This window comes from Amia ocellicauda, chromosome 12, assembly GCF_036373705.1.
Source record: "Amia ocellicauda isolate fAmiCal2 chromosome 12, fAmiCal2.hap1, whole genome shotgun sequence".
In the NCBI taxonomy this organism is placed as follows: domain Eukaryota; kingdom Metazoa; phylum Chordata; class Actinopteri; order Amiiformes; family Amiidae; genus Amia; species Amia ocellicauda.
The window spans coordinates 35,687,033-35,704,246 of NC_089861.1; the positions used below are offsets into that span (position 1 = coordinate 35,687,033).

Here is a 17,214-nt window from a genome sequence, read left to right on the forward strand (position 1 = left end):
ATCTCACTGTCTACATCTGAACTGATACCTTGCTGTCATGTTTAGAGCTGTCACAATAAAAGACTGACATTGATGCATATTTTATTGAGTCTCTTTTTTGAATGTCTATACCTTTCTTTTTCTTTTCTTTTCTTTTGCTAACAATGTATCATCCCAAACCTAATCATAAAACATATAACCTAAAAAAATAATAATAAGTTTAACCTCTTGAACATTACACCCCTACACCAAAGGGTTGTCAAGATAACCTTGTTCCCTTACTAACATTGCTGTCATCTTAACACCATGGCTAACACCTTACCAAGATGGCTGACTGGGGAGGATCAAAGGGTAACCCTGGGGGAGGCTGGGAAGGAGAGAGTTCCAGTTCAAAGGGCAGCCGGGAGTAAGGCGGGACTTCTGGCTGTCACGTAAATTTAAGTTGCTCTTGACTACTAGCGTCAATTCATAGACCAAGTACCGCGTCAACCAGTTCATATTCCATCGACTTACATTATCCTGAATGCCTACATCTTCCAATTTTAGAATCAATCTTTGGTGTGGAACCTTATCAAAAGCTTAATGAAAATCTAACCTTGGCAGCAGGCAAGGCAGAAATGCAGGATTCCACGGAGGAGGAGCTGTACCTGGCAGAAGGTGGAGAAGTGGTGGGCAAGTTGAAGAGCTAGGCATGGGGAGGAGAAAATTCAGCTGCTAGAAGGTATAGCAATTGACGGGCAAGCTGGAGAGCCAGGATACCATGGAGGAGAAGCTGCAGCCAGTGGAGGGTGCAGCAGTGGTGGGCAAGCCAGAGAGGCAGGAAGCTGAGCTGTCTGACCTGCTGGGGAAGATGGCTGTGTGCCAGCAGGGAACCTCTGCAGGAAGGGACTCTGTGTGAGTGTGTAGGTTTAGAAGGGCAATATTCGTTATTGGAAGGGGGGAGGATAGGACTGTCTCCATAAGGACCCCAGGTTATTTTGTTTCTGATGTGAATTATTTTTCTACTGCACTTGGGACAAGCACATAGAATTAATGTGTGGGAGGTAATTTCTGCTGGCAGGGGGCTTGCACATGCATGGTACTCACATGTAGTGAGGGGTTTGTTATATAAAGGGGAGTGTAGAGACTTCAACCTTATTTGGTCAGAGACCTTATTTTTACATATGAACACTGCATTTACATTGAAAATGTAAGTTTTTTCTTTATTTTGCAAAACAATTACATATACATAAACATGAAAAAAGTGTAATAAAATAAACTTTATGCAATAAACTGTGTAAACAGGTGTAGAAATCAGCATGTACATATATAAGCAGCCTTTTTTTTACAATTATTAAACAGGCTTCTGCTCTGGCCACAGTACTGAAACACCCCCATTCAAAGTATTAAAATGATGTGTTTCAGTCCTCTGATTTAGGGCATGTCAGTGTTATTTATTTTACTTGACTTAAGTGTGGCTTTTGACACAACTGACCACCAAATCTTGATCCACTGCTTATAAAACCTTGTTGGCCTATCTCACCATGTTCTGTCTTGATTTAAATCATATCACATTTTTTAAAATATCTTTTTAATTAATAATACATTGCAAATTATAAAAGCTAAATGGTGAGTTCCCTTTCAATTAAATCAGTAGCAATGGTCAGCTGTTTGCTCTGTGGCATGAATAGTGAAAAGATCAGTGTTCTGTATGCTCCAAAATTAAGAATCAACATCCATCATAAATGTAACACCAAATTTTCTTGTTTGTTCCTTCCATGTTAATGGCAACTCAAATCCTGTCCTGTGTGACACAATTAAATATTTTTAATTCAAAAAATATTATTTATGCTAATAATAATAAGAATAAGAATAATTTACTTTCTGGGGGGGGGGGGGGGGGGGTTGGTGGAATCAGTATCACATCAGCATCGATCTAAATTGGATCGATTCTGTACAACAGTATAAATGTCAGGACATGGATTGCTCTTAATAAAGCTGCTCCAGCAGGGCGATTTGGTACATTGGGATTGTGCCATTATGCAGATGTTTTTGACTACAGAATTATATATAATGATTAAATACAACCACAGCAGCACAATATAAATGTTTTTGTTTTATTAATTTTTATATAACCAGGGCACTTACATTACATTATCGTCACTTAGCAGACACCCATATCCAGGGAGACTTACATTTGTACCCATTTATACAGCTGGGTATTTTGCTGGAGAATGTAAGTGAAGTAAGTACCTTGCTCAAGGCTAAGATTAACTGTACCATTTGATCTACAAACATTACAAACACTTCATTTTCTGCCATGACATACAATTAGGGCTCATGTAGCAAGTGCCCAATATTAGTAATTCCCTATTCTGTTTGCTGCAATCGATATTCTGTATATTCAGTTTCACTTATTACAGTATATTTTGTTCAGAGGAGGAAAGAGTACTGAAAAATCCTACTCAAGTACTGTTACTTTGATGAAATTTTACTCAAGTAGAAGTAAAAGTACTGGTTTAAAGGGGAAGCCTGAATAAATGAGTGGAGGAACATAACAAATGCAGATGCCTCCAAACAGGTGTACTGCATGATACAAGCAATTAAAATCCTATCATGCTCTGTGGCATGTATACAAATGCTGAACAGTCCCAGTTGACCTCGATTGTGGATCAAGATGGCAAGAGGAAAGGATCTAAGTGACTTTGAAAGAGGGGTCATTATTGGGGCATGAATGGCAGGAGCTTCAGCCACAGACGCTCAACTGGCTCATGTTCTGGACAAGTGGGCGAGTGCATGTGTGGAACAACCAGAGAATAGTACAGGCCTGACTGCTTGACCCCTACAGTGAGGGGGTCCGGAGGTTCTGTTATGCTGTGGGGGGCATTTTCCTGGCATGGTTTGGGTCCATTTGTCCCCTTAGAGCAACCCTTGTCCTGGAGGACCCCATACCCTGCTGGTTTTTGTTCCCAACGAGCTCTCAATTATTTAATTGAACCTTAATTGAAGTAAAAATCTGCTTAGATATGACTTTTTAAAATGGGTAATAAAAGGGTTGTTTAAAATAGTGAAAATGCTCTGATTTAGGAAAGTATTAGTTCAATTAAGGGTTCAATTAAGTAATTGAGAGCTCGAAGATGTGCAGAGATATGTAACAATAAACGGTTTTATTGATTTAAAAGTTTGTGTTATTATTTCTAAATGGCTGTAGCTGATATTTAAATAAATAAATACAAATACAATCACAACACGACCTTACCTAGAACACAGATAAGTGTTGATATAACTTTACTATTAATTTATTTCTGACAGACTAAAACAAATGACAAAACAGAATACCCATTGACTATAATGGGGAGTGGAATGCCCATAGACTACAATAGGGAAAACAGAAGGACTGCCTCTATCTCCAAATCCCACACAGGAATCCGAAAATCCTGAATACACTTTCTTTAAAATAACACCAGATAAAAAAATTAAGTGGAATGACATGGAATGACAGCTGCTTTCTATGCAATGACAGGCCTGGGATACTGAAAACAGCACAAATAGGATTGACTGCCTATATTGCATTAGTTTACATAGTTTCCCATTTACACAGATAATTTTCAGATAAGGTTGAAATTGTATTGTACATCAATGCACATGACACATATATACACACCGATTAGCCATAAAATTACGACCACCTGCCTAATATTGTGTAGGTCCCCCTTTTGCCACAAAAACAGCCCTGACCCGTCGAGGCAAGGTCTCCACTAGACCTCTGAATGTGTGCTGTGGTATCTGGCACCAAGATGTTAGCAGCAGATCCTTTAAGTCCTGTAAGTTGCGAGGTGGGGCCTCCATGGATCAGACTTGATTGGCCAGCACATCCCACATATGCTCGATTGGATTGAGATCTGGGGAATTTGGAGGCCAAGTCAACACCTTGAACTCCTGATTCCATCAGACCAGACCACCTTCTTCCATTGCTCCGTGGTCCAGTTCTGTTGCTCACATGCCCATTCTAGGCACTTTTGGCAGTGGACAGGGGTCAGCATGGGCACCCTGACTGGTCTGCGGCTATGCAGCCCCATACGCAACAATCTGCGATGCACTGTGTGTTCTGACACCTTTCTATCAGAACCAGCGTTACGTTTTTCAGCAATCTGAGCTACAGGAGCTCGTCTGTTGGATCGGACCACACGGGCCAGCCTTCGCGGATCACCGCTTTCCCTTCCTTGGACCACTTTTGATAGGTACTGACCACTACAGTCCGGGAACACCCCACGAGAGTTGCATTTTTGCAAATGCTCTGACCTAGTCGTCTAGCCATCACAATTTGAACCTTGTTAAAGTAACTCAGATCCTCATGCTTGCACATTTTTCCTGCTTCTAACACATCAACTTTGAGGACAAAATGTTCACTTGCTGCCTAATATATCCCACCCACTGACAGGTGCCATGATAACGAGATTATCAGTGTTATTCACTTCACCCGTCAGTGGTCATAATGTTATGGCTGATCGGTGTAACTCTTTCACAATGACTATTTTGTATTACAAAGCCCAGATTGTCGGCTGTATTGTATTCAGTATCCTACTGCATGAACTAAGAAAGTGTTTATAATATAACTTTAGAACACAAGAACATAAGAAAGTTTACAAACGAGAGGAGGCCATTCGACCCATCGTCCTCGTTTGGTGTCCATTAATAACTGAGTGATCCAAGGATCCTATCCAGTCTATTTTTAAATGTTCCCAAACTTTCAGCTTCTACCATATTGCTGGGGAGTTTGTTCCAGATTGTGACAACTCTCTGTGTGAAGAAGTGTTTCCTGTTTTCCGTTTTGAATGCCTTGAATCCCAATTTCCATGTGTGTCCCCGGGTTTGATGTGGTCTATGCCTTTCATCATTTTGAAGACTTGGATCAAGTCCCCACGTAGTCTCCTCTGTTCAAGGGTGAAAAGGTTCAGTTCCCTCAGTCTCTGAGTAGGACATTCCCTTCAGACCTGGAATAAGTCTGGTTGCTCTCCTCTAAACTGCCTCTAGAACAGCAATATCTTTCTTGAAGTGTGGAACCCAGAACTGTACACAGTATTCCAGATGAGGTCTAACTAGTGCATTGTACAGTCTGAAAATTACTGCCTAAATTCTACACTTTTGACAATATACCCTAACATTCTGTTTGCCTTTTTTTTTGCTTCCCCACATTGTTTGGATGGAGAAAGTGAGGAGTCCACATAGACTCCTAGGTCTTTCTCATGCATTACTTAATCTAGTTCGATTCCTCCCATAGTGTAATTATAGTGGAAATTTGTGTTACCTGCATGGATCCTTGGATCACTATTAATGGACACCAAACGAGCACGATGAGTCGAATGGCCTCCTCTCGTTTGTAAACTTTCGTATGTTCTTATTACCTTGCACTTGTCCACATTGAATTTCATCTGCCAGGTGTCGCCCCACAACTGATTCTTATTACATTTTTTTATTACACTTATTACATTTGAGGAGTATACAACTGAAACACCATATCTAATTTAAATATGTTGTGACATAGAAGAACAGATAAGCGGGAGGAATTCATACATGCAGAGATATTTACTGTCTGCTGTTGTTTAGTTTTTCTGATACTTTAATTTGGTACATTCCCAAGCGCAACCCCGTCTTTCGATTCGATGGTCGAAATGAAACGCTCGTTTCGATCGATCTTCGATTTTGATAGAAAAATGTTCACTCTACTCACCAATACTGGTGGTTAGATAGCGAGTTCACTGACCTCACTGCTGCTGGACTGGAGGACTGACTTCAAATCTGTGATTAATTGACTGACCAACCGTAAGCATCACGACACACACTGTGATTGGCCTGCTGAGTGCTGTGGGGGAATGCTTGACATTTGAATGTATTTCTCCTTCATTTATTGGTCTTTCTGTCTGTCGTCCAGATTTTGTTTTTCCATGAATTTGTACTCTGTAGCGAAAGTACAATAAAGTAGTGAAGTACAATACTTTGCTAAAAATATACTTAAGTAAAAGGTAAAATTACCACATTGGAAAAACACTAAAAAAAAGTACAAGTACACGAAAAAGCTACTCAATTACAGGATCAAGAGTAGTTGTAATTCGTTACTTTCCACCCCTGTATTTGTTTAATTTTCCATATTACTCTTATTGTTAAGTACGAGCAATTATATTTTATAAAAACACATATTGCATAATTTCAAAATGTAACAGTGGATTTAAATAATCATGAAAAGGTCCTGTTTTTAAATCAAGGCAGTCCTATGAAAACTAGTAAGTAATAATTACTTAATTACTTGCCAAATAGTAAATATCCATCAATATTGAGTAATTATGCCCCTTCTGTAGTTGATATTTTAGTATTCATTTTACAATATAAACAAACACATTGAAGCTTATGTATTATCTCTTATAAAAAATAACCATCTTTCAACAAAGCAGGAAAGAACAGCAATTTCCTGTATTTCAAAACAAGAACAAATCCTTACACATAAAGCTCAAGAAATAATTATATATTATACATTTTCACAGAATACTGGTCTTAACTGTTGTATACAGGGATATATGTAATCACATGTTTTATATCCAAAGACATTCAGAAGAGCCTGTCTGAACATGACATGAGCAGTGAAAACAAATTTCTAGTCTATTTTGATTGAACAAGAAACACTGTATGTGTGTAGTATGCTTTATTAACTACTAGAACATTTCAATATTATTAATACCTATGTGTGATTGTGCCCAAAACAGGAAAGTATGCTATATGCAAGGCTTTGTTGCGTTTGAACCAAAAATCTTCAGGACCATTTGCCTGATGTCAGGAGGGGGTGGGTGGGTGGGGTCTGGGCTCTAGCAGTAGAAGTTAATGGCGTATTTAATTTGAGTCTTGCACATGCTGTTAGTGGATAAGTGGTGGTTCAATGTTAGAGATTTTTAGAGGAAGGTCTCTATTATCTTAATTTATGTTTCCATTTATTTCAGGCATCTTGTGAAAGTTAATTTAGGATTAGACTTTTATTTATTCTGATATTGACTGCAGGACACTTTCTTTTTTGCACATACTGGAGTATGCAAAACTAAACGTAAATTCAATTGTTACAGTGTTTTCACTATCTACTGCATAAGCTACTTTTTTTTGCCCTTGACTTATTTACACAAGACCTCAAATGTGCCTTATTTATCCTAAATATTTTTTTCAGACACAAACATTTAAACCACGATTGCTTCAAAATAACTTGGAAAGTTCACTGAAAACGTGCGTCTAAATTACATTACATTAAGTCAAAACTTGCAGATGATCAGCAGAAAAAGTTAAATAATTCTCTATATAAAATAGCACACAATCACATTATATTACCGTTTCTTAGGTCCAGTGGTGACACTGGCCATTCGGTTGACACTTTTGCTTATCTGAGGAAAATGTACATTAGGAGTCCGTGACGTGGGACCATACAGTCCCAAATTCCTGGCTGCTGCTGACTTTCGGAGGGGTTTGACACTGGGGAATGGGCAAAAGCTTTGAGGTTTGGGAGCACTAACTGGGGCACACTTGGTAGAATTCCCACTCTCTGAGCTGGAGGAGTCTTTCCTTCGACATAAGGTAGGATCCAACTCTTTAGAGTCTTTAGACTCTGGGCTGCTGGACACAAGTTCTAGGGCTGCTAACTTGTGCTCAGCCTCCTCTAGGTTGGCCTTGGGATCATGGTAAACGGACATTAGGGACTGGCCATCCACTTTCTGCCTCTCTCTCAGAACTCCCTCTTCCTCTGTTTTATCCTTTGGAGAACTTTCAGGATGATCTCCTTGTGCTTTGGGGCTGCACCCTTCGATTACACCAACAGTGTCCCTGTGGACTAGCTGGCCCTTTCCTCTGGCCACATTCTTGCGGTGTACTTGTACATGGGTGCGCCAGGGTGAGTTTAGCTTGGTCTTGAGTTCATCCTGTGTTGAGGGGGAGGTTTTAGCCCCTGGAACATGGATGATGGCATTCCGTGAGTCCCTCTGGCTGGATTTCAGCTTGCCAAGCAGAAGGTGGTTTATGACTGGAGACTGATGAACCTGTGATGGGAGGATGTTGGTAGCAGGTCCATTTTCTAGAGAAACAAAAGAACATGTCAGTGGCATCATTCTAATAATAGGCAACTGCTTCATTATTTAAAGAAACTAACAGTATGTAATTGTATACAGTGCAAGAAAATAAAAACAGGGAGATGGTTATTTCATATTCAACCACATCGCTGGGGAGTTTGTTCCAGATTGTGACAACTCTCTGTGTGAAGAAGTGTCTCCTGTTTTCTGTCTTGAATGTCTTGAAGCCCAATTTCCATTTGTGTCCCTCTGTGCGTGTGTCCCTGCTGATCTGGAAAAGCTCCTCGTCTGATGTGGCCGATGCCTTTCATGATTTTGAAGACTCGAATCAAGTCCCCACGTAGTCTCCTCTGTTCCAAGGTGAAAAGGTTCAGTTCCCTCAGTCTCTCCGAGTAGGACATTCTTGAATTGTGGTGCCCAGAATTGTACACTGTATTCCAGATGACGTCTAACAAGTGCATTGTACTTGCACTTGTCCACATTGAATTTCATCTGCCAGGTGTCGCCCTACAACTGAATATTATCCAAGTCCCTTTGAATAGCCTGTGCTGCCGAGATTGTATCTGCTGAGCCACCTATTTTAGTATCATCTGCAAATCTGACAAGTTTGCTAACTATCCCAGAGTCCAGATCATTAATATAGATTAGAAAAAGCAAAGGCCCTAGTACTGATCCCTGTGGAACTCCACTAACAACCTCACTCCAGTTAGAAGTGACTCCTCTAATTGACACCCTCTGTTTCCTATGCATCAACCAGTTCATAATCCATCTACTTACATTACTCTGAATGCCTACAGCTTCCAATTTGAGGATCAGTCTTTGGTGTGGAACCTTATCAAAAGCTTTTTGAAAATCTAAGTATATCATATCATATGCGTTCTCATGATCTACAGCTGCAGTTGCGTGTTCAAAAAACTCCCAATAAATTAGTAAGACATGATCGGCCTCGTCTAAACCCATGTTGACTATCTCCAAGAATATGGTTTTCAATAAGATGCTCCTCTATTTTCTGTCTAATCATTTTCTCTGTCTGTAATTTCTGGCAAATTTTTGTCCCATTTCTTGTGGATTGGTATGACATTAGCTGCCTTCCAGTCAGTTGGCACATCCCCTGTTCTAAGTGTCTTTTGGAAGATTCGACTTAGCGGCCTAAACATAATTTCCCTAATTTCTTTAAGTACTGCTGGAAATATACCATCTGATTAAGGTGATTTGTTTGTTTTTAACTCTGCTAATCCCTTTACTACCTCCTACTCATTTATCCTGATCTCTCTCAGGATTTGACTGGTCTGATTGTTAACCTGTGGCATGTTATCCATTTTTCTCTTGTAAAAACCTGATATGATATACTTAGATGTTCAGAATTAGAAATTGGAAGCTGTAGGCATTCAGGGTAAAGTAAGTAGATGGATTATGAACTGGTTGATGTATAGGAAACAGAGGGTGTTGATAAGATGATTTGCTTCTAACTGGAGTGAGGTTGTTAGTGGAGTTCCACAGGGCTCAGTATTAGGGCCTTTGCTTTTTCTAATCTATATTAAAGTTCTGGACTCTGGGATAGTTAGCAATCTTGTCAAATTTGCAGATGATACTAAAATAGGTGGCTCAGCAGATACAATCTTGGCAGGACTTGACATCTGGCAGATGAAATTCAATGTGGAAAAGTGCAAGGTATTACATGAAGGTAATAAAAATGTCCACTATAATTACATTGTGGGAGGAATAGCACCAGAAGAGTAATGCATGAGAAAGACCTAGGAGTCTATGTGAAGTTATCACTTTCTCATCCAAACATGTGGTGAAGCAATAAAAAAGGCGAAGAAAATGCTAGGGTATATTGTCAAAAGTATAGAATTTAAAACAAGGGAAGTAATGTTAAGACTGTACAACACACACTCGGCAAAGGGGGACTGAATTTCTTTTAATAAAACCACTATCTGTTCTGGTTTATTTAAAATTTTCAGTCCCCCTTTGGGAAGCCTTCTACCATGTAATACATTATTTTGCCCCAAAACAGTAGAATACTACAAAGCTATATTAAATGAAAATTATATTACAATTTACAAATGTGTGTGTTTACACTTTGTTGGTATGCAGGATTTGGCTTATAGCCCTGCATTTTAAATAAAAAAGTGGAAGGACCCAGGCAAAATGGCAGAAAAAAGGGAGGGAATTCTGTTAAGATTTTAAAAGACCCAACATTTTGCAATATATTGTATTAACCCACTACGGGGTGCATGCAGTATATGGGTGAATTTATATTTTAAATGTCACATTCATGTCATTATCAACAAAAATAGTCAAAAGCTTTTCACATGACAAAAAATAATAATATATATTGTAACATAGCTTGTGGAGAATATCCTCCACAAGCTGTATTTGAGTATGAAGCACCAGAGCTTCCATCTCCTCCGGCTCCTCTATTCCTCTTTCATAAAGCCAGAGAAAGTTTGTACAGTTGAACAATATGTTTCATGGATTGACTTATAATACAACATCAGACAAGCAATGCTGACTATTTTTAACCTATTTCCGTATTCAAAATGAGAATACTAAGGCTTGTAGGTCTGATCCTCAAATGTTACAGCTGTAAAACCTGTAAAAAAATGATTCTGAAATGGAAAGTGCATGTTAATGTACACATTAGACTTTGTAAAAAAAATAAAAATAAATACATAAATAAAGATAAGCAGAATCTAAAGTTGTACCAGCTTGTATGTAGATGAGGTTGGCTTGCTGCTGCTGCCTTCTCTTTATGCGAGTGTACTGTTTCTTAAGTCCATTGATGTCAGTGGTCATCCTCTCCATCATCATGCTGTTGAAGTTGTCCTGGTATTCACTGCGGCTGGAGTCAATGGCCCCTGGGCTGAGCTCTGCTATGTTACTGGAACGGGGACTCTGTTGTGTCTTTTGATCTGCAAAACGAGATAGGGCCCTTTAAGCCATTCATTACAAGACATAAAATACACTCAGTGGCCACTGAACATAAGAACATAAGAAAGTTTACAAACGAGAGGAGGCCATTCGACCCATCGTGCTCGTTTGGTGTTCATTAATATCTAAGTGATCCAAGGATCCTATCCAGTCTATTTTTAAACATTCCCAAACTTTCAGCTTCTACCACATCGCTGGGTAGTTTATTCCAGATTGTGACTACTCTCTGTGTAAAGAAGTGTCTCCTGTTTTCCGTTTTGAATGCCTTGAAGCCCAATTTCCATTTGTGTCCCCGGGTGCATGTGTCCCTGCTGATCTGGTAAAGATCCTCTGGTTTGATGTGGTCGATGCCTTTCATGATTTTGAAGACTTGGATCAAGTCCCCACGTAGTCTCCTCTGTTCCAGGGTAAAAAGGTTCAGTTCCCTCAGTCTCTCCAAGTAGGACTTTCCCTTCAGACCTGGAATAAGTCTGGTTGCTCTCCTCTGAACTGTCTCTAAAGCAGCAATATCCTTCTTGAAGTGGGGTGCCCAGAACTGCACACAATATTCCAGATGAGGTCTAACTAGCGCATTGTACAATCTTAACATTACTTCCCTTGTTTTAAATTCTACACTTTTGACAATATAGCCTAGCATTCTGTTTGCCTTTTTTTATTGCTTCCCCACATTGCTTGGATGGAGAAAGTGAGGAGTCCACATAGACTCCTAGGTCTTTCTCATGCGTTACTTCATCTAGATCTGTACCTCCCATAGTGTAATTATAGTGGACATTTTTGTTACCTGCATGTATTACCTTGCACTTGTCCACATTGAATTTCATTTGCCAGGTGTCGGCCCACAACTGAATATTATCTAAGTCCCTCTGAATAGCCTGTGCTGCCAAGATTGTATCTGCTGAGCCACCTATTTTAGTATCATCTGCAAATTTGACAAGTTTGCTAACTATCCCAGAGTCCAGATCATTAATATAGATTAGAAAAAGCACAGGCCCTAGTACTGATCCCTGTGGAACTCCACTAACAACCTCACTCCAGCTAGAAGCAACTCCTCTAATCGACACCCTCTGTTTCCTATACATCAACCAGTTCATAATCCATCTACTTACATTACCCTTAATGCCTACAGCTTCCAATTTGAGGATCAGTCTTTGGTGTGGAACCTTATCAAAAGCTTTTTGAAAATCTAAGTATATCATATCATATGCTTTCACGTGATCTACAGCTATCTCCAAGAATATGGTTTTCATTAAGATGCTCCTCTATTTTCTGTCTAATCATTTTTTCCAACATTTTACAAGTGATGCAGGTGAGACTGATTGGTCTGTAATTTCCTGGCTCAGTTTTGTCCCCTTTCTTGTGGATTGGTATGACATTTGCTGTCTTCCAGTCAGTGGGCACATCCCCCGTTCTAAGTGTCATTTGGAATTATTGAGTTAGCGGCCTATAAATAATTTCCCTCATTTTGATGCACATTATGTACACCTGCTCATTAATGCAAAAAACAAAACAATGAAGAATGCAGACATGGGCAAGAGATTTAGTTGTTGTTCAACCAAACATTAGAATGGGTAAGATGCGTGATCTAAGTGACTTTGAACATGGCATTATTATTGGTGCCAAATGTGGTGTTTCCAGCATCTCGGAAACAGCTGACCACATGAGATTTTAACCCACTGCGCATCCCCAGTGAGCGCTAGTTCTGTTGGAGAAAACACCTTGTTAATGAGAGAGGTAAGAGGAGAATGGTTTGTTTAAACTGACAGAAAGGCCACGATTACTCAAATAATCACTCTTTACAACAGTGGTATGCAGAAATACATCTCTGAACTCACAATGCTTCGAACCCTGAAGCGGATGGGCTACAGCAGGAGTAAGCTGTAAGCTTAGAATAGGAAGATGAGGCTACAGTGTGAACGTGATCACCAAAACTGGACAATTGAAGATTGGAAAAACGTTGCCTGGTCTAACGAATCTCGATTTCTGCTGTGACATGCAGATGGTAGGGTCAGAATTTGGTGAATCCATGGATCCATCCTGCCTTGTGTCAACAGTACAGGCTAGTGGTTGTGGTGTAGGGAATGTTTTATTAGCACACATTAGGCCCCTTAATACCAAATGAGCATCAATTGAATGCCACAGCATACCTAAGGATTGTTGCTGACCATGTGTATCACTTTATGGCCACAGTCTACCCGTTTTCAAATGGATACTTCCAGCAATATAAAGTACCATGTCACAAAGCAAACATCATCTCAAGCTTGTTCCACGAACAGGACAGTGACTTCAGTTTACTCCAATGGCCTGCACAGTCCCTAGATCTCAATTCAATAGAGCATATTTGGGATAAGATGGAGCCATGAAGAATTCAGGCTGTTTTGGAGGCAAAAGTGAGTCCTACCCGATACTAGATAGGTGTACCTAAAAGTGGCCACTGAGTGTATGTAAGTAATAAGACCCACTATAGCACTGGTTCTCAGTCCTGGTCCTGGGGACCCCATGCCCTGGTGGTTTACATTCCAACCGAGCTCTCAATTACTTAATTGAACCCTCAATTGACCTAACTTGCTTAATTTTACTTTTTAAATTGTGTAGATGTCAAGATTTCAAGTTCCATCTCCAGTTTAATACTTAACATGAACTCTACAATTGTTTAAAATAATTTAAGATCTCAGATAATGCAGATGATTGAAGTAATTGAGAGCTCAGCTAGAACAAAACAAAAACAGGGCATGGGGTCCCCAGGACCAGGATTGAGAACCACTGCACTATACTGTACTCACTATGAGGCATTATAAACTGCTTTGGTGGTAACGGAATGTATTAAAGTAACTCTGTTTTTAAACTCCCCGCTCAGCATATACGTGCACATCCCACCAGGCTCCTGCTTTTGCTGGCAGGAGCTATATCTGTCACTGCATTGATGGCTTGAAAACTTGAGAGCTATGCATACAGTGAGGGAAAAAAGTATTTGATCCCCTGCTGATTGTGTACGTTTGCCCACTGACAAAGAAAAGATCAGTCTATAATTTTAATGGTAGGTGTATTTTAACAATGAGAGACAGAATAACAACAAAAAATCCAGAAAAACGCATTTCAAAAAAGTTATAAATTGATTTTTGATGTTAATGAGTGAAATACGTATTTGACCCCTTCGACTTACTTGTACTTGGTGGCAAAACCCTTGTTGGCAATCACAGAGGTCAGACCTTTCTTGTAGTTGGCCACCAGGAATCAATCAGATTCCAAACTCTCCACCATGGCCAAGACCAAAGAGCTGTCCAAGGATGTCAGGGACAAGATTGTAGACCTACACAAGGCTGGAATGGGCTACAAGACCATCACCAAGCAGCTTGGTGAGAAGGTGACAACAGTTTGTGCGATTATTCGCATATGGAAGAAACAACAAAATAACTGTCAGTCTCCCTCGGTCTGGGGCTCCATGCAAGATCTCACCTCGTGGAGTTTCAATGATCATGAGAACGGTGAGGAATCAGCCCAGAACTACACGGGAGGATCTTGTTAATGATCTCAAGGCAGCTGGGACCATAGTCACCAAGAAAACAATTGGTAACACACTACCCCGTGAAGGACTGAAATCCTGCAGTGCCTGCAAGGTCCCCCTGCTCAAGAAAGCACATGTACAGGCCCGTCTGAAGCTTGCCAATGAACATCTGAATGATTCAGAGGAGAACTGGGTGAAAGTGTTGTGGTCAGATGAGACCAAAATCGAGCTCTTTGGCATCAACTCAACTCGCTGTGTTTGGAGGAGAAGAAATGTCCCCAAGAACACCATCCCCACCGTCAAACATGGAGGTGGAAACATTATGCTTTGGGGGTGTTTTTCTGCTAAGGGGACAGGACAACTGCACCGCATCAAAGGGACGATGGACGGGGCCGTGTACCGTCAAATCTTGGGTGAGAACCTCCTTCCCTCAGCCAGGGCATTGAAAATGGGTCATGGATGGGTATTCCAGCATGACAATGACCCAAAACACACAGCCAAGGCAACAAAGGAGTGGCTCAAGAAGAAGCACATTAAGGTCCTGGAGTGGCCTAGCCAGTCTCCAGACCTTAATCCCATAGAAAATCTGTGGAGGGAGATGAAGGTTCGAGTTGCCATACGTCAGCCTCGAAACCTTAATGACTTGGAGAGGATCTGCAAAGAGGAGTGGGACAAAATCCCTCCTGAGATGTGTGCAAACCTGGTGGCCAACTACAAGAAACGTCTGACCTCTGTGATTGCCAACAAGGTTTTTGCCACCAAGTACTAAGTCGAAGGGGTCAAATACTTATTTCACTCATTAACATGCAAATCAATTTATAAGGTAAGATAAGGTCACGCTAGAAGGACAGGCCAGAAGGAGCTTGATTTCTGTTTGTTATTTACGATGAGAATCTTGGAGACAATGTCAAACAGTATGATTGAAGTGCCTGCTCCCTAATCCATGTGTTGACCTATGAACTCTGTCTTATAATGATATATATTCTGCTTAGCTAACTCTCTAAGATAATATAGTAATGACTTTGTGATTGTAACCAGATCTTTGTTTTTTGTGTATAAAAGCCTCTGACTTTTAAATGAAGGCAGAGCGACTTTGGGCTCTTCTTGATTCACTGTTCCTCTCCACGCTGCGTGTATTAAAGGCATTGCAACTAACATTCCAACCTGATTGAAGATGATTGTTCTTCCACATTACATGGCGACAAGGATCGGGATCGCTAACCCTGACGGAGAGGACCGGAGTGGCCAGACCAGTGACCAGCAAAACCGTGCCGGCAAAATAGAAAAAGGTAAGGGAACCTTTTTGAAAAATTCCCTACTGCGGTGCTTTGCTTTCACTTGTCTGCTCGCCTGGCCCTCTGACAATCAGGTAACGCGATCTATATTTTAATTCAACGTTGTTGCTTGCCTTACATCAAGTACTTGAGGCAGGAAATGTTTTCTTGCTTGTTAAGAAACAAGGTTTCTTAGGGTTACCATAGATTTGACTGTGTCTTCTTGTTTATGAAGAAATAGGACTGTGTCTTCCTATTTAACCTGGGTTGCCACGAACTTGACTGTGTCTTCTTGTTTGTGAAGAAACAGGACTGTGTTTTCCTGTTTGGGTTCCCGCAGACAAAAGTGTGTCTGTAAACTGCAGCGTAGGTTTGACCTACTATTAGAAAAAAAAAAAAAAAAAAAAAAAAAAGGAGCGCTAATTAATTGTTCAATATCTGATATGCCAGTGATAATATAAAAGCACGTGTTTTATAGAACCATAAATGGTATGGTAAATGAAGAAACGTCATTAAGTTATACACAAGTTATAAAATGGAAACATATTGAAAAACATGTTTGTTATTATTCGTATATAGGATTTATTTTAATTTGTGTTTTGTTTTGTTATATATATATATATTTTTTTTTTTTTCCCTTATTTTGTGTCCTTGTATGTCTTGGTAGTTATGTACAAAATGTTACATAGAAAATGGGTGGTAACGGCTCCAGTAAAACGGGTAACCCGCCACCCAAAGGTACACATGTAAGGTATATGTATGATAACTATGGAGTGAAGCGGTGCGCGATGTGCACAAGTGGTTTGACTGGACAATAGGTGACAGAAAGTTAAGGTTTCCAGAAGATGGGACTTTTGATTCAGATAGGCTTGAGCACCTAAAAACGGTTTTGCAAAATAGGGATACAAAGGGGGAGAAGTAAACTAGAAAATGTTTATGATGTGGAATGATTAATGTACATTAAGAAATGAGAAAGCAAAGCTAGCTATCTTAAAAGATTTGTTAGAGAAAAGAAAGAAAAGACAAAAGGCATAATTCAATCTAGCCTAAGCTGAAATGCCCCGAATACAAATAAAAACAACAACAAAAAAATCTGTATAAATGAGTCCTCAAGATACTGAAGGAAAATTACTAGATAAGTAATAAATAAGGGTAGTTTGAGACACTGCAGGTCCATATAACATGCCAACCAAAACCATGGTATCCAAATTTACTTTGGATATAAATTAATATGTGTCTCTTTGTATATTTGTACGTTTACAGTTTGCGAAAGGTACATGTCCGTATTTTGTCTTTCATTTACTGTATAGTCCAGAATATGACTAAGAGAGTCATAAGTCACAAATAGTTACAGAATGATAGCTAAAAAACACCAGTTAAATATGTTGTAATAACAGACCTACAAGAAAGTCAGCATTTAACTGTACACAGAATGCTATTGCAAACAGAA

The 17,214-nt window shown here is 39.8% G+C and overlaps 1 protein-coding gene across 3 annotated transcripts in view; it reads right to left on the reverse strand.

The window, feature by feature from the left end:
- Positions 1-1,160: 1,160 nt before the first annotated feature.
- Positions 1,161-17,214, reverse strand: part of tbc1d30 (TBC1 domain family, member 30) — a 104,243-nt gene continuing 88,189 nt past the window's right edge. For all 3 annotated transcript variants that reach the window (XM_066719441.1, XM_066719439.1, XM_066719442.1), the window contains 2 exons: positions 10,763-10,969; positions 1,161-8,059 (listed from right to left, as the gene is read on the reverse strand). In XM_066719441.1, the coding sequence (XP_066575538.1) occupies positions 7,320-8,059; positions 10,763-10,969 (947 nt within the window). In that variant the 3' untranslated portion in view covers positions 1,161-7,319. The remainder of the gene's footprint in view (positions 8,060-10,762; positions 10,970-17,214) is intronic.